Raw genomic sequence first — 18,433 nt, 5'->3', positions numbered from 1 at the left:
CTGATCACTGTCAAATGGTTTACTTCCATAGCTAGGTGTTTTTTAATGTGGCTTGCATAATCCACAAAGTACTCACATGTATAGCTGAGACCTACCCAGCTAGAAAACGTGTCATCTCTGGAGGATGTGACTTCCTTTGCGGTGCAAAAGGTTCGATTTCCCTTCCCTTTGCTCTTAAAATGGGAAAAATTAGGCAAACCTTATCAATGACTGCATACAAATTATGGAATTCCAATCCTCCTTTCAGGATTGAACCATTTGTGTCTTTTAAAAGGGAACTCAAATGCATGTTTTTTCTGCTCCAATTCCACTAATTATCTGCTAGCAACTGCCAGTATATTGAGTGTTGATTTCATATTGAAACAAATATTTTAGATGTTTGAAAAGTTTTTTTCTAAAATGTTAATTTACAGCATACTACTGAGCTGGGTTAGGTATCTGATAATGCAAGTTTGAAAGAAACTATACTGGTTTCGAACAAATTATATGCATGACGTATATTCTTATTTAACATAGGTGTGCGCGTGTGTGTGCGCGCCCCTGCAGGTTTTCTCAGTAGCCCAGGTGTGTTTTGGTCATGGTATAAAAATCATAAAATAAATGGTACTATATGGTGCTAGCAATAAGTGTATGATAATTTACCTCCACATGTTTATTCATATGCCACTCCTAGAAAAACCGTTTACCTGGTCTAGTGTCATAACTATATAACAATGCAACCAGATTAAAGAGTAAGGTGTATATAATCAGTATATACCTGCAGCAGCAAGCAGTTTTGTCAAAACTTCAAAAGAAAGGGAAAATCTGAATAGTGAACATCAAAGCAGACAAAGATTCTTATGGCCACAAACTATTAGAGACAGAACAAAGATGTAGAGATAGACTATCTCAAAGGCTGAGCTGTTTTTTTGTAATATAAATGTAGTTGTACAGAATTTCGAAAGGAATACCTTGCTCCTGCTGCAAATGGCAGAAATGCATGCGAGTGTCTATTTGCTGAATTTTCAGGTGAAAATCTCAATGGGTCAAAAACCTGCAATATAACATAATATTCTGTAAAAAAGGACAACATAGTAATTACATTCAATGAATTTACAAAAATGAGGGAAACTGAATTCAAGTGAGAGCAACATTAAACAGTTTGTCATTTTCCCTAAGGAGCAAAAAGAAATGTTATGAGGCTGGAGAAATGTTGGTTGCCTAAACGTGCACATGAAGTATTTCAGAGCCCATGTTCTTCTACTCATTCCAAACAAAAATATGTACAATTTTACATAGAAATTAAGGTAAATAAAGTGCACTAATTTTACAAACCTCTGGCTAAAAGGAGCAAATTTTCACCTGCGTTTTACATCTATATTTGAACAGATTCAAGGAGCGCTACAAGGAAGCTACCTGTCACCAGTTCTCAGGAGCATTTACATGCATACTCACAGACAGAAATTTACACATGCACAACGGTCAGGGCAAAGTAGTTCATCACTTGCAATTTTTTTTTATATTGCTCAATGGCACACATGATTTTCCCAGAAAGATTCCCTTTTCCTGCCCCACCAAATCTGGATGTATTCATACTTTGAAAACAGATGCACTACTGCCCTTCACTGGGCATTTCCAGGGTCAGATCCACTTCTCTACAAGTATAGACAGCGAAGAGGGTCCCTGGCAATTATACTGTTTGGTGATGTACTGTCCTATGTGCACCAACATGGGGAAACCAATAATGCAACTGCTGTTTTTTCTTTTTGTATAAAATTTCAAAAAATACAAATTAGAAAATAAATAAATAAATAAAAATAAAAGAAACTACCTGCAAACTGCAAATGTTCATTAAATAACCATACATTCGTAAGGGTCTGCAATTCTTAAAGCTTTGGATGGACTCAATCTAGAGCAGGCAAACCTCCACATAAGAAAAGTCTTGCTGGTGGGGAAATGTTGCTCTGCTGAAAGACATTTGTATATGTTAAATGTCATTTTCAGTAGTGTGAATAAGGAAATGGGGTTTGGACTTGCAAATGATGGTATTCTTTTAGTTCACGTTTGGCAAAACAGGAACAATTGGTTTGGCTGTGGCCGGGAGTACAGTTACAGAAATGTGTCTGAGGACTGACTCAAAGTACAAACAAACTGAAAAAGTTTTATACATTTCTTTGGGGTTCATACACATTTTCTGTCAATTCTTTTTTGGTAAAGTATAAAGGTCCTGTCTTGTGAGTCATAAATAAGGCCCCTGATAACAAATGCAGGTGGGCCTTGACATTGTGTGGACATAATGTGGCTGGTGGGTAACGTTGCCAGATGTCCGGCATGAGGGGCTCGTGATCGCTGCATGTACTGTGTGTTCTGCATTCTGATTAGCTGTGTGTTCCTAACTTTGTGTGGCATCTGACTTTATGATGTTTTTTGTAATTCGTGCACCTCTCTGGTCCTGTGCGCTTTATTGGGGCCAATCTCCCTGGACAATTGTGGTATCACTGCGACTTTTCTGTTCACACGTTTGTCTGCCAGCTACATGTCACCACATCTGTGACATATCAATCAGTAACCTCAGGCCTAGGTCGCAGAGCCTGCCTGACCACGTATTTCTTAGTAAGGGTTGATGGAGAATTCATTATCGGCTAATTCAATAATAATCATGCAATCTCGTTTTTATACATACATTTATCATTGTGTACCAATAAATGCAATGTCAATGTATGCCATAACCTGTGCTCGCATAACAATGTCAATACCCATAAATGCAATGTCAATTTATGCCATAATCCATGCCCGCACAACAGTGTCAATACCACAAGTAACAATGTCAATGTATGCCATAATTCCTGCGCCCATAACAATGTTGTTACCAGTAAAAACAATGTTGATGTTCTCCATGATCGAGGCATGCAGAACTATGTCAATATCAGTAAAGACAATGTTGATATACACTGTGACAACTGTACGCACAATGTTGAGAATGTCAGTAAAAATGTTAATGCCTGGCATGTTATTTTCAGAGGTTCTAATGAACGCATATCATTGCTGTTGGATTCCCGCAAAGTGACTGCCCCATCAATCCAGAGTCAGAGAAAAGTGGTCAGATAGGTCCTGCAACCTCAACCCACACCTATCGAGTGACAGGTCAGAGGTGGGGCCTCATTTAGCCCAAACGCACACCCAGGGAAAACCCTGATCAATCCCACAGATAGATAGTTGCACCACAAACAGGTCAGAGGAAATTGGCAAAAATAAAATATGTTTATCCATAAGGCACGCATTCTCCAAAAATATCACAAAGCTAGATGCTACATGCAGACAGGAACACTCAGCCAATCAGGACACGACATGCACAGCACATGTAGTGGTCACAAGCTCCCCTCACCAAACATCTGGACACATACACACTGGCTCCCACTAGCTCTCCTCAAAGTCAAGAGCCATTTGTGACTTTATCAGATGCCTAAAGTTGTTAATTTATGACTGAGATGCTTTTTCAAGAATGCAGAAATATTTTTCAAGAATGCAGAATTATTTTATTGTACCTCATCAGATGTATATATTGTCAGCCGAAACTTTGTACAACGAGAGACACACTCTGACAAGGCTCCCCTGGCTGCTGCCTTTAACTAAACCAACTTATTCCCCTTTTGCCTCTTGCCTTTACAATTATTTAAGGTAAATTCATATCCAAGCAACAATAATCTCTGTGAAAGCTTCTATGTAGGAACGAGAAAATACTGTTATTTGGCTGAGAATGGAATCAATCTGTTGAGGTGAAATGTATTAGAATGTGTAGGCCCCAGGGCAGAGGGCAGAGGACAGAGCACAGATATCAATGACATGCCACAAGAAATAAATCAGCCCAAGACTAGTGGAGAAGAGAGAGCCAATTTCTTTATCACAACTAGAATGTTTTATCTGCATTTCTGCAAGCATGTACGCTGCTTTATTTGTAACTAATAGATGATAATGGCTCTGAAATATTCGCTGAGAACCCTTTTACCAATTTGTGCTCTAACCTTGTGTATGTTATTACACTGTTAGCTAAAAACTGAGGGGCATATTAACAAGCTGAAGTATCGCCGCTTTCTCGGCACAATTCGCAGAGAAAGCGGCGATACTTCCAGCGCCCTATTAACAAGGGCATTGCAACGCCTGCCACAAGCCCACTTTGCATGTTAGCGAGAAACATCGCTAATGACATGCAAAGTGGGCGCTCCCACGTCCATCCACATGTAAAATGTGGTTGGAGGTGGAAACACCCTATCACCAAGGCAGGCGTTGGAAGGAAAAGAACTGTGATAAACTTGTTTATCGCAGGTCTCCCAACGCCTGCTCTGACCAGGCGTTAGGCATTGTTAACATGGGGGTGTGGATCATAAAGATGAATCCACCCCCCCATATTAACAAGGCACACATTAGCGCGTGAAAACACCGCTTGTTTTCAAGCGCTAATGTTCACTATCGCCGGCTATCGCAGGATTTACTATCGCCTATGTGTTGGGCGTGGATAATAACGCGCTAACACGGTGAAAAAATCCGGCGATAGCCGGCGATAGTGAAATGTGCGATGTGCGTTTTTTAACCCACATCTTGTTAATATGCCCCACAATTTGTTAACTGTATTTTTTGTGATTAAATTGAATTTATTGCTTATGCATGTGTTTTTCCATGCTGCCATCTTCCCCTCCCCCCCACAATCCTGCCCCATCTCTATGGTGTTTAAGTAAACTTCTTTGTGTATGTCTTTTTGTCACACCATGCCCAATCAGATGTACTCGCCTTCACAATGGAAACATTTAGATTTTGGCAGAGCAGGACCCTTCTCTTAACACTTACAGATTCCCAGCACAGCTCTGTTGCCACTGTAATCTGGACTTTCTTTTACCACAAGCCTAGGTGCCCTCAAAGCACCAAAAACTAAATAATAAATACTAAACATAAAGTAATATACAAACTAGGTCAGGTGGTTCAATAACAGAGACCATCAAATTATTGCTTGGTAAATTGTTTTTTTTTGTTAACCATACTGGCCCCCTGATGGTCCAAAGACTAGGATCTACTACAAATAATCTCCGATGTCCCCACTACTAAACAACGTTCCAGAAGCATGATTAGATTGAATGAAAAATGCATACAAAAGATCTCAAGTTAAGTGTTTGCCATACATTTTGTAGATGCTTCCCACAATATTGCCTATTTAAGATTTCATAAATGTGATGAAGTTTCGATCCTGACGATAGGGCATATCATGAAACAAATATTAAGACCTACTAGTGGATTGAATTGTTACAAACTGTTTATATGGATGGAATGAATAAATAACATTACTTATGCCTTTTATACATTTATTAACTATAATGGTAGGAAACCAATATTTCAAATTTCTTTTTGATAACTGCGTTCGTTTCGAAGTACTTCTTTGTGGAATAAAGTAGTACAGAGTGAACAGTTGGTCGAGGAAATATTATATTTTATGGGCAATAACAAATAGAGATGCAGACACCTATGCTGTCCCCGAAAACCTCAAGATGCAAATGTTTTCACTGTCACAAGACACTTTTTCATCCACTTTAAATAGGGTTTGAGGTTTGCGTTGATATAATATTGAGGTTGGAAACAACTGCCTTGAAACCTAATATTAGATTTTCTGACTATTATGTGCACATCTTCAAGTACAAAACTAACTCCAGTCCCTTGGGCGTGTAATACCATCTCCCCTTGGTCTTTTCCAGACGGGAGCACACGACGATTGTACACGGAAGCCTGAGCCCACGAATGAGGTAAGAACAGGCTGTCTAATTGAATGAACCGTTACTTAGCAGCATGGCCAAAGTTGTAAACCACAACTCTTTGGTTCTTCTTCTTTTTCTTTGTTAGAGAGCCAGGCAGTCGAGTAAATAAAAGTCGGACATTGAATACACATAAAAGTAAGTGGCATGATAAGGAGGTTGGATGTTCATGAATGCACAATGTTGAATGTGGGTTGTGACTTTCTGCATTTTCCTTATAATAGAATCGATTTCACGTCGGGGACAAACTCACATCCTCTGCGTGGTTTACACAAAAGAGGTAAGATAAGGGGGCTAGCAGTAATGGAGGTGTCAGTAGGCGCATTCAAAGAAAAGATATCTGTCGTAAAGAAAGGTGTTTTTCCTTTTTTGCAGACTATGGTCCTGATGAGAACTCCTTAACAACGCGAGTTCGAAACGCGTAGACTGTAAAAAGCCAAAAGGATAGAATAAGCTAAAGAAATTGAAAAAATAGGCTTCTTTTCGGAAAAATAAATTGTATTAATGGCTGTGCTGTGAATAATTTGATTCCAGCAGATATTTTGTAAATTTGTGTTGTCTGTAACGGTATGAGAGAGGTATGATTGATTGTTTGAATGATTCTTTTTGAAATGTATAAAAAGTTTTTGTGCGAAATAACATTTTTGTTGTGTACATAAGGTCTTAAAAAATGTAAAGTTTGAAAAATTCAAAAAACCAATAACATAAAAAATAAGTACTTAACAAAATAAAATAACTGAAAGTAAATAGGAACACAAAACATATTATTTTATTCAGATGTTTTGAGAGAAAAAGGGTTTTGTCTAATTGAGTAGCGGCACTGGCATCTCTTGTTGTTTACTAGTAGCTTGTGGCTAAGCTGTGCTGTTGGGAGCCCAGACCCAGTGGTGGTTACTCTATATGTGGCGTCTTTTTGTAGTGTTTGAATGTGTTGCACAAATACTTAATTTTTTTATTTTTTTTATTTGAGTTTTATATAGCGCAAACTAGACCCAAGACATCTGGTATCAGAGCGATTTACATAGCGCCAGTTTCATTACAGAAGGACACATTCATTTTTGTGAGGCACGGGGAGATTAAGGGATTTGCCCAGAAGTTACAGGATGTTGAGCTTCGTTGCCGAGACTCGTACCCGGTTCCCTATGTTTGAGGTTGACCGCTCTAGCCGTAAGGCTACATCCTCTCCCCAATATTTAATTTTTAAATACTTTACACATTGCCTCTCTAAATACCCTTTACAGCTCTGTGCCAAGCTACCAGAGGGTGAGCTCAGGGTATCTTTTACACTTTACACTTTTCATACATTTACTCTGGGAGCCTACTTTTATCAGATGCATTCAGAACCATCCAAACAATTTTTCATCACCCCACAAATAGCACGCCTATGAATACATTCTGGGGAACTGCACATTCTTTTGAATGACCGCCTGGCAATTCTTTGGACATTGTGAGGAGTGGTGCCCAAGTGGCATGTGTAGGTAGTGTTACCCGTCCCCCTTGTCTCTGCCAAACTCTGCCCTTGGAAACTTTTTCATACTCAATCGGTCTTGGCGTTATGCTTTTCTTACCAATTTTTCAGATAATTGTTAATTCCTACAAAATATTTAAGCAAGTCTTAAAAGGCATGACATATGAGCTTATCTGTGTAGCCACAGATGAGAGGCAAGGTAATACACATTTTCTTCCTGAAGCACCATGTAAGCCAAATTATTCATAAAGCACATTACCAAAAATCTGAAAACTTTGTTATGATAACATCTTAGAAACGGAAGAGAAAGTCTAATTATACATTTTTGGTCTTATATGATAATTAATATAATGTATAGTTATGTCCCATTTCTACATCTCCGGTGAACATTCCACGTATTTGGTGCACAATTCCTCAACAGCAACAAAGAGTGCAGAAACCCAGTAGTCTCTAAAAGAGTGTTTAAGAGAGTGTGAATGAGTGGTTATGGATACATATGAGAGCACACATTGCCTGATCAAAAGTGTGTGTTTGTTCCGTGTGAGATTGTTTCTAGATGTTGTTCCACCAGTTATAACCATGTATAGGGTATGTATCAAATACACCAGCCTGACGTTTATCGCAAGAAACAAACATGAAACCATACCTCAGGATCTTTCCACACACTAGGGTTTCTGTGGAGTGCATAAATACTTGTTGAAACAATAATCCCTGTTAAAGGAAAGGGAAGATGTGAGCAGCAAGTTCAACACTCAACAACATTCAACCACATTTCCACGTTTGCATTTATTACTAGAATGTAAGAAACAAACAACTTCTACTTAAAATATCACCCTACACAAAACCTGGTGCAAAATCCTTTTTTATTTACCTGACTATTTAACTCCCACAACTTCTGCATTAAATAAATGGTACAAAAAATGACACGCACAGCCATGCCTTAATATAAACCCATTTGCTGCGAGTTGTTTACTGCCCCAGTGTTCAACCTTTTTTGATGTTTGGGGCCCTTCTCGCTTAAGCCTTCACAATGTTTTTCCACAAAATGTACCCTGCCCAAATGCATCCTTTTTTCACACATTTTGAAGATTCTAAAGACAGAGAACTCCGGGTAAACTGAATAGTTGTACTTTTGTGGATCCCCATAGATCCCTACACTTCCCTCACAGAAATGTGAGGAAATGTGTAATTTTGTGGGGAATTATGGGTAAGAATACATAGTGGGATTCAAGCAAACCACACCACCGCGCATTTTACTAAGTCTCTAGGTTTCAGAAATACCCAAGGTTTTTTGGTTTCTCTAGTTGCCGGCTGCGTCAGAGGACTGAATAGCACTGTGCGGAATGCAAGTAAGAGAATACACTATGATTATGTTATATTCAAATGGTAGATTTATTCTTTAGTTCAATCAGAACAGGAACATTTGAGGATAAGATGGTTGTAGTAGTAGTAGACGTAGTATCAGGAGTATGAGCCCCACCAGGAGCAGCATCTCTGCTGCTCAGCCCACATACAGCAACTGACAATTCAACTCAAACATACACACAGGGAACATTCTGTGACATCACTTAAACTGACTGAGCAGCAGGGTACAGAACACAGAGAAAGGACTAGACAGAAATGAGAGCAGGATACCACACAATGCTATTCCGGGCCAAGTGAGAGGAAATTTGGAATTTACTCCCCTCTGCTGGCTCAAATGTCAGAATTAAGCTCCAAGGTTCCATCTTGCCACGTTGACGAAAATGCTGTTGGCCCATGCTGGTAGGGCCAGCTGGCCCCCACCCTATTATTTCTTTTTAAGAATATCAATGGCATTGAATCTGCCCTTTGGGAGCAGATTAGGGTGTTATATTCCCAAATTAGGCCCATGCAGCGGAGCAGTATATTTCTTAAATTTTTCTAATTAAACATTTTCAGCTATGACCTTTTGCGCATATTTGTGTGCACTACAATGTGGAATTAGTTGCCCTGAAACTAAATTTACACATCTAGCTTCGCACAACATTATCACAACGCCCTGAACATCATGTACAAAGTCTTGTTTCACATGATGTACAAATGTCATCTTCATTCATGGGCGACAGGGCTATCTACATATACATATGATCACTAATCTACACGCACCTCTCAAGGTTGCTTTCTATTATAATTTATTTATATTGCATTTCTAGAGCGCACGGTCACCTAGCAGGCATCCTGGCACTAACAATTACAGAGTCAACCCAGTATTGAACCACACTGCTGAAGGCCACCTAAAACTTCGGGAACAACCAAGTTTTAAGTCTTCTCCTAAAAGGGAGGAGGTCACTGACTTGTCTAAGATCCAGGGGCAGAGCATTCTAAAGCTCCGCAGCTGAAACCCCAAAGGATCTACCACCTGCTCTCACCTTCCTAAATCTAGGAATCTTTACTAGCTTTGCCCCTGAGGGGCGCAAAGTACTACTACGAACATACCATTCAAATTTTCTTTGGAAGGAGACAGGCCCAAGTCCATGCAGGGCTTTACACACTAAACAGAGAGACTTGAACTGGACTCTCTGTCTCAGTGGGAGCCAATGCAGCTCGGCCAGGGCCAAAGAGGAAGAGGACCTTCTAGACCAGCCAAACACTAATTTGGCTGCTGTAGACTGAATCCTCTGCCACCTGTCAAAAAGAAAGTTCAGAGACTCCAATAACAAGGCATTGCAGTAATCTAGTCTGATGAGAATTGTACTGCGTGCGATTAGCTCGCACGCAAAAAGAGGCAGCCGAGGGAAAATCTTCCGCAAAGATCTCATAATGGCTAAACAGCAACCCACTGTTTTCGTCACCTGCACTTCCATAGTAAGTTTGCTGTCAAATGTCACTCCCAGATTGCGAACGGTCTTTACAGGCTGAATGACAGTCGAGGTAAAAAATTACAAGGCAGCCCAGAGGAAACATTTCCTGTAGCACAATAAAGCACCTATAAAAGATGAACATCCTAATAGATTAGCTTCTGCTGACATTGAGGGTCCTTGCATGCTGAGTAATTACCATGCAGCGGTCTGACAACTTGTAAGGGGTGTCCAGTTTGTGACCAATATAGGGTCCTTCACTCTATTCTTTCAGCTAAGGGGGTTGGATCATCCCTTGGCGGGGATTCTTGGCTCCTTGCCTACACACACTCTAGATACATGTAGAATAGGGTTTGACTTTGCATAGTATGAGTAAGCTTGATTACTGCCTTCTTTTATATGCCTGCATATATATATTGTTCAACACCATGGTAGAAATAGATCTACTATTTACGTTTTTGGTGCTTGTAGTCACATTTATCTGCTTCTGTCTACTAATCATTGCAGTAACATACTTTATGCAAGAATAACGTTCGTTCAATAAATATTATTGAAAATGTCCCACTGTGTATTCCCTGTATATTTCTCTGAGAATAAGTGAGCACGAGTGACTGAGCAAAAAGTTCTGCACTGTTTCCACGATCCCTGAGGGGTTAGGGTTGTCATGTTCCGTGGTTGCCAGAAAACCATTTGCTCCCTGATAAGGTTAGGGGGCTTATGGTGAAACACTGAGCTGGCTGGTCTGTAGGCCAACATATCCTGCAGGGGTGTCCAGAATCAGTCTTTTTAACAACAAGGGGTGGTGATGGACAGAGTCTCTGAATTAAGCAGAACACTCTCACCCAGTCAAGAGATCAGAGCTAGATCCAACACCGTTTTTTAGCTCACTGCACCATCCCAGCTCAGAACCTGGCTATATGCAAATTAGTCTGTTCCTGTCCCAGTGCATGATGGGAACAGGGCAAACCAAACTACCAAGCCAATTCTTACACTGGGAAGGAAACAAGCTTCCGGGGACCGGTTTCTGGCATTTCAGCCGTCGTCGGCCCGGCTTGCTTGAATCCTGATGGTGCAATGAGCAAGGGACTCACATCTGAGTATACCCTTCCACGCTTAGGGTGGACAAAATATTTAACAACAAGGGGTGGTGATGGACAGAGTCTCTGAATTAAGCAGAATACTCTCACCCAGTCAAGAGATCAGGGCTAGATCCAACACCGTTTTTTAGCTCACTGCACCATCCCAGCTCAGAACCTGGCTATATGCAAATTAGTCTGTTCCTGTCCCAGTGCATGATGGGAACAGGGCAAACCAACCTACCAAGCCAATTCTTACACTGGGAAGGAAACAAGCTTCCGGGGACCGGTTTCTGGCATTTCAGCCGTCGTCGGCCCGGTTCCCAGGATGCACTGGGCCAGGGACAGACTGATTTGCATATAGCCAGGTTCTGAGCTGGGATGGTGCAGTGAGCTAAATAACGGTGATGGATCAAGCCCTGATCTTTGGACTGGGTAAGAGTGGTCTGCTTAATTCAGACACTCTGTTCATCACCACCCCCTTTTCTGAATCGTTTTTGGCCACTATAGGTGTGGCAGGGTATACTCAGACATGAGTCCCTTGCTCACTGCACCATCAGGATTCAAGCAAGCCAGGCCGACGACGGCTGAAATGCCAGAAACCGGTCCCCGGAAGCTTGTCTCCTTTCTGGTGAAGAATTGGCTTGGTAGTTTAGTCTGCCCTGTTCCCATGATGCACTGGGCCAGGGACAGACTGATTTGCATATAGCCAGGTTCTGAGCTGGGATGGTGCAGTGAGCTAAATAACGGTGATGGATCAAGCCCTGATCTTTGGACTGGGTAAGAGTGGTCTGCTTAATTCAGACACTCTGTTCATCACCACACCCTTTTCAGAATCAGTCTTGGCACCCAGCACCTAGTTTATGTTGTCCAAGTAAATGCGCAGATCCTACGGATTAGTAGGAACTACACGGCAAGGGGTAATTTACTCAAACTGCCTGCTGGGAGACAAAGGGGCCGACAACTTTTAAGTCCACTCTGGGGTTAGGGCATGCAGACCTTTTCTTTTCATGACGTTGTTCCCTGTTGTTTAGTGGATTTTATAACCACATGTTTACATTGGTGAAAAACACTATGCATCCCCTGCAGTCAAAAATGCTGTAACAGCTTGGGCTTGCCTACTCTTTTTATTGGCCATAGAATTCCTGGTGTGTAGTGGGTTTTCTGCTTCACTGTGGGGCATATTGTGGCTAAATGCCTTACATCTGCCCCAACATATGCAGAGAGACTGTCTTTACTTTTTTCATGCGGGTATGATGCAACGTGAGGATTGGCTGCCCCCAACCCTTCTTTTTTACATTTATTCCATGGTCTACCTATGAAAAAGTATGTATAAGGTTTCTAGATTTTTATTTTTTGTCTGAAAAGCCATAATTCATATCCCATACCATGCACTACTCTTTAGAGAGGTCTATATTGTTTAGGCACCTTGTTGGTGTGTTATTGTTTGAAAGCACCATTTTTGCAAGCTGTGTATCTGCTGAGGCACATTAAATATTGACTTTATTGTATCTTACTTTTTACCTGAAGTAATTTTATGTTCAGTCTTGGTTCTCAATCTGAGTGAAATGTCTTTTAGGAGTCACAGAAGCCAGAATTTACACTTTTCTGTTTTTGTTCTTTACATACTTGCTGATCAGAGTCTGGCAGGCGAAGATATGATCTGAGAGTGTGGTTTTAGGAATGAATCATGTCTGTCTTTACAACACTGCAGAAAGTTTTGCGGATATTACTGTTAATGTAAATTTACATCTATATGTATAAGCGTCCAAAGTATACCCAGTCTATATATTGAAGCAATCAGTCCTATGAAAATAACTGAAAGGGTATCCAGTTTTCAGGTTCTGGTCAAACACATAGAAAATACAGCTTTTGTGTATTAGCTGAAAGTTATATTTCACCTCTTCCTTTAGAATATTATCTGGAACAAAAAGACTTTGTTGTATTTACTTTTAGTGTTCTGTCTCTCAAGTGGGAACTCTACTATGGACCTTAAGTTGTGTGGAGAGCTTAAAATGTTAAACTATGGTTGGTGTTGAAAGAACCAGTCTGAAGTCTGGGCCAATGCAAAAACAGAATGCACCTCTGCCCTCTAGTAGCTATTTTTGAGATTTATATTTGCATTTCATTTTCAAAGACTCATTCAAAATCATCCCAATGACTTTGATGCCTTTAAAGACCCTAATATCTATATCAGATTTATTTCAGTTTGCATTAACCTACTGTGGTTTTTGGTGTTATACTTGTACATTTCATAACATTAATGTTATCTTGGCATAGATACTCATATAAACAACATGCAGTTTTCAGTGAGAATGGTGTTGCTGCTTGTGCCAAACTCAATAGGCGTAAACTTGGGATTTGCTGCAGGAATCTATTCACTTAGATGGAACTATAAAGTTTTTACTTAATGGAAGCTTAGCTCAAGACCAAGAAATTGATGTAGGGGTTTATTTTTTTTGATGTTCCTGTTTAGGTTAGAGGCACCTGTGCTGATGATCACAACCTTTGAAATCTGAATGGGCTCTGATAATACTGTGTCTTTGTCTCATTTGCACTGTATGAGCCTCAAAGAAATGGGCAGGTGGAAAGATTCAACCATGTATTGAAGGAAAGCATTCTGTGGGCGCTTGGTTTTGAAGGAGAGTGGAAAGTTAGGGAGAAGTTGTGGTTGTATCGTATCACCTCGCATACCATCACGGAAGTTAGTCTGTTTAAACTACTTAAAGAAAGGGATCCAGTTTCTAAGTTGTGCCCGTGGTGGTTTAAGAAGAAGCAAAAGGGAAAGGATGAGGTTAGGGAGACATTTGAAGCGGCAAGGAGAGTAGAAGGTAAACAGGAGAAGGTCAAGCAAACTTATGATGCCAAGTGGAAAGTCAAGAGGCCTGAATTTGAAGTAGAAGATTGGATCAGCATTCACAGACCCAGCCTGTTGGTAAAAAGTGATCCCCGATTTGGTAAGGCTATGAGAGTAGTCAAGTGTAGTAATCTAAAAGGACGGTCTGGACTACAAGCGTAGATTAATTTTAACACCAATCGAAGCACTCCACTTATAATAGCTAAAAATTAGCTTAGTTCATATGAAATCATCCAAAAGAACTTTTCATGAAGATTATCTTCTTTTATTCTTTTTGTCCACATCCAATCCCAACCAACGCGTTTCGCCGAGGTTATTAAACACCTATCGGCTTCGTCAGGGCTGGAAATAATACAAAACAATGCACTCTTACCATTATGTACATATTTCATAAATTTAAAGACGGATAAAGCCCCACACGGCCCATGAAGACACCTGTGTCCATATTTTCTAAAGTGAGTACATGCATCTCAAATCATTAACATCTTATTTCAACAATAAATTAAAATTCATGTCAACAAATTCCAGTGAGGATACATAAACCTCCTACAACTCATCGGTGAATTTTGATCAGAAAACATTTTCATGCAAACTATAAGTGAAAAAACCTCATGTGAAATTGCTCCAATGGTCCATTATAACCCTGAATTCAACAGATTTGTTGTAACAATGTTTTACCTTGTCTTCTATATGAACCTGCCTATAAGGAGAAACATATCCTTACTCTTAAGTTATGGCATGAGGGAGGATTTTAAACAGCCTCATCATTCCTTCCACATCACTGCTTTTATATAATAAAGTTTCCATACCTCAAGTCTTTAGGGAGGGTGCTTGTTAAATATTATTTGTTGTAGTTTCCTTGGTCGGAGTAAATATTTCTCTTGTTTTTATGGTTTCTAAAAAATAATACATATCTATATGTAAAGCCCATATATTAGCATCTCTATTGACCTTTTCAATACCTTAGCATCAATCACCAATTTCAACTATTAAGAGTCTCACCTGCACTTCTATCAACAGCATCAAAAAGAATTCTACTCGTTTTTATCACTTTCTGAAAGTTCCAAATTTCACCTTTCCTAAAAGTAAAGATTCATAATTATGTCTAAACCCATGTACCGATGTTTCTTCAGTACTAAACGACAGTTAGTCTTTTATTTGTTTAAAGTTATAGTACCAGATAGCAGAGACTTTCCGCCGTTTCTATGCTGACCTGTACTCAGGGGAAGACCTGGTGGCACAGGAAACGGAAGGCTACTTGGACTCGGTCACCCTCCCGTCCTTAGCGCCGCCCCAAACGGAATATCTGGAAAGGGAGATCCAGACGGAGGAAGTGATTACCGCCATCTCTAGACTTAAACTCGGGAAGGACCCTGGGCCAGATGGTTATACGGCGCCCTTTTACAAGACGTTTAGTGCCACACTGGCGCCTATTCTGACGAAACTATTCTAACTCCTTCTCCGAACCGGGGGCGATCCCACCGGATCTTTTACAGGCTACGGTGTCGGTCATTCCCAAACCAGGGAAGGACAGGACCCAGTGCAGCTCGTACAGCCCGATCTCCCTTCTAAATGTTGACCTCAAATTGTACACCGGAATTTTGGCCGCCCGCTTGATGCTTTATCTACCGGGTCTGGTGGAATCGGATCAGGCCGGCTTTGTGCCCGGGAGGCAGACGGTGGATAACACCAAGAGAGTGGTACATATATTGGAAAAGGCGTCGCGGATCCCCGGAGAAAGAATGCTTCTGTCGGTTGACGCTGAAAGAGCGTTCGAGCGGGTGCTGGAGAAGGTGGGAGTCGGCGGGAAGTTTCGCTGGTGGGTGTTCAATTGCTACCGGTTCCCGTCGGCGGTAGTGCGGGTGAATGGTTGCAATTCTCGGAGGTTTACTATTGAGCGAGGCACTAGACAGGGATGCCCGTTGTCCCCACTCCTCTTCGCTCTGTATATGGAGCCTTTTGCCCAGAGAATACGGCAGAACCCGGACGCGATCGGCGTGAAAATGGGGGGATATATACACACGGTCAGCCTTTACGCTGACAATGTGATACTGACCTTAGAGGAGCCGAGGCGGGCTTTGCCGGCGTGCGTTGACGAACTAGAGGCCTTCTCCCGGGTGGCAGGGTTCAAGATGAACATGGGGAAATCGGCGGCCCTGGATCTCTCTCTTGCGCCTGCGACGCGACAGGGACTGCAAACCCTCTTTCCCATGCAGTGGTCGGCCAGTCAGGTCCAATATTTGGGTATTCTGTTGGCACCCACGCTCCAGGCAACGGTAGCGGCTAACTATGCATCTCTGGGCAGGAAGATTAAAGAGGAACTGGGGAGATGGAGTAAAGGCATGATATCCTGGCTAGGGAGAGTGGCGGCGGTTAAGATGACGGTTCTCCCCCAGATCTTATATCTGTTCCGGGCGTTGCCGTTGCAACCGCCCAAAGGCTGGATCCAGCAAACGCAGTCGGCCTTATCCCACTTCGTATAGCAGGGCCGCAGACCCCGGATGAAGAGGGCTCTCTCCTTGTTGGCGCCGGAGTCGGGGGGATTGGGTATCCCAGACTTGCACAAATACTTTCAGGCGGCGCAGTTGAGGTACCTGGTGGAATGGAGTCGGTGGGAGTCAGACAAGCACTGGCTCTTCCAGGACCAGGCGGTTGCGGGTCGTCCCCTGCAGGAAGTGCCCTTCCTGCGCAGAGAGCATCGTCCTCCGAACCTCTATGCATCTTATGTTACGCGGGTCCCACTGAGAGTGTGGGATGCTACCAATCAGACATACGACCTCACCAGGTTTCCCTCCCCGTTTACGCCTATTGCGGACAACCCGGACTTCACGCCGGGGACTGCCCCGGGCGCCTTTACACACTGGCGGACGGCTGGATGCAGGGCTCTTTTTCATCTGTACGGGTCGGAAGGGGTCCTACCTTTTCAGAGTCTCAAGGAGGAATACCGGTTATTAGAGACGGACAGGATGCGCTACTGGCAGGTACGACACTGGGCTTTGCAGCCACAGGTACGAGACTTGGCAGACAGGAAGCTATTACCGTACGAGAGGTGGTTGGCGACCCGCACCTCGGATGCAAAACTAATTACGGATCTTTACAAGATGTTGCAACACCCCCCCGCCCACTTTCATAATCCTGGTAGAGAACGCTGGAACAGGGAGCTGGGTAGGACATTGAGCCACAAGGAATGGGACCAGGTCTCATATCGTGCACGACACTCCGCTTATCATGTAGGACTGACTGAAACCTTCACCAAGGTGTCTACCTATTGGTACTATACCCCGGAACGGCTACACGAAATGAATAGGCATATTGTTAACACCTGTTGGCGGGAATGTGGGCAGCTTGGCACTCTGACACACATTCTGTGGGACTGCCCCCTATTGCTTCCTTACTGGAAGGAGGTACTTGATGAGATCGATGTCCATTTTGAGGTAGAGTTGCCCCGCTTCCTGGCATATATCCTTTTGGGATTACCTAACGGATTGATGTATCCGCTGAAATCACGTAGAGGCAGACAAATTGCCATAGCATTAGGCTCAGCGCTTCAAAACATCCTAATACACTGGCGCACTACCACTGTCCCGTCCATTACAGGTTGGCTACACAGATTATGGCACGTCCTGGGCATGGAGAAACTGTCACTTATGATAGCCGGGGATGTGGACCAATTTGAAGAACTCTGGCAGCCCTTCCATGCACTATTAGCCACTGAGTTCAGGGAATTGACCTGTCCGAGATACTTGAGATTATTGAGAATCACACCACCGATCGACTACACTGCCTAGCAGCCTTTGAACCTGGGGGAGTGAGAGGGGAGGGTCGATGGAGGACATTAGTATATTTTGCTGAACGGAGCACTGGACGGGGGGGGGGGGTTGGGGAGGGAGGGACGGGCAGGATGGGGGGGGAGTTCGGGGGAATAGTTACTAGAAAACGGGGAGTGTACGGAGAGCCTTTTTTCTACCTCAGGGTGTTGTGTGATATTATGCATAAGGGTGTGGAGCTCACACAGTTTCTATTACAATTGCGGGGTGTTTGACACTACTTTAAGTGGAGCTCCCGAGTCTACAGCACGAATGTTATTGCTTGAATGGTTTTTCTATCTGTGTACTCCTTCAATAAAATACTTTAAACATAAAGTTATAGTACCTCCAGTATTCTGCTATGTTGCCGATTTATCAACTTTTCACTCAGCCGCCCTCGTCATTACGCACCCATTCCCTGTTGATTTAAAACGTGTCATTACTAAAACGTTAAACCTGCTACCTGTTTTCAACTTTATACATTCGTTTACGGGCGCTTACCTTCCTCGCTATCTCGGCGTCCCGTGTACAGGCGGCACCATCAGCCTGCCTCGCGCTCGTTAAGTGGCGTTCCTTAGCATAGAAAACAGACTACCTCTGTGAAACCTAGAGCGCCATCTTAGAGTGGGGAAT

At 42.3% G+C, this 18,433-nt stretch overlaps 1 protein-coding gene and 1 long non-coding RNA gene across 2 annotated transcripts in view; one reads left to right on the top strand and one right to left on the bottom strand.

The window, feature by feature from the left end:
• LOC147747130 (cytochrome P450 4B1-like) overlaps positions 1 to 18,433 on the bottom strand; it is a 156,693-nt gene that overhangs the window by 21,815 nt on the left and 116,445 nt on the right. Inside the window, exons 10-11 of the mRNA XM_086952388.1 lie at positions 7,889 to 7,953; positions 951 to 1,033 (exon numbers count right to left, since the gene is read on the bottom strand). Coding sequence (XP_086808514.1) covers positions 951 to 1,033; positions 7,889 to 7,953 — 148 coding nt within the window. The remainder of the gene's footprint in view (positions 1 to 950; positions 1,034 to 7,888; positions 7,954 to 18,433) is intronic.
• The window catches only part of LOC147747131 (uncharacterized), a 121,600-nt gene continuing 108,888 nt past the window's right edge, over positions 5,722 to 18,433 (top strand). Inside the window, exons 1-3 of the long non-coding RNA XR_015307502.1 lie at positions 5,722 to 5,765; positions 5,863 to 5,912; positions 5,999 to 6,054. This is a non-coding gene — a long non-coding RNA (uncharacterized LOC147747131). The remainder of the gene's footprint in view (positions 5,766 to 5,862; positions 5,913 to 5,998; positions 6,055 to 18,433) is intronic.

The sequence above is a fragment of the Lissotriton vulgaris genome, chromosome 1_1, assembly GCF_964263255.1.
Source record: "Lissotriton vulgaris chromosome 1_1, aLisVul1.2, whole genome shotgun sequence".
NCBI lineage: Eukaryota > Metazoa > Chordata > Amphibia > Caudata > Salamandridae > Lissotriton > Lissotriton vulgaris.
Note: the sequence above shows the minus strand (reverse complement) of the source record. Positions and strands in the feature narration are given on the sequence as shown.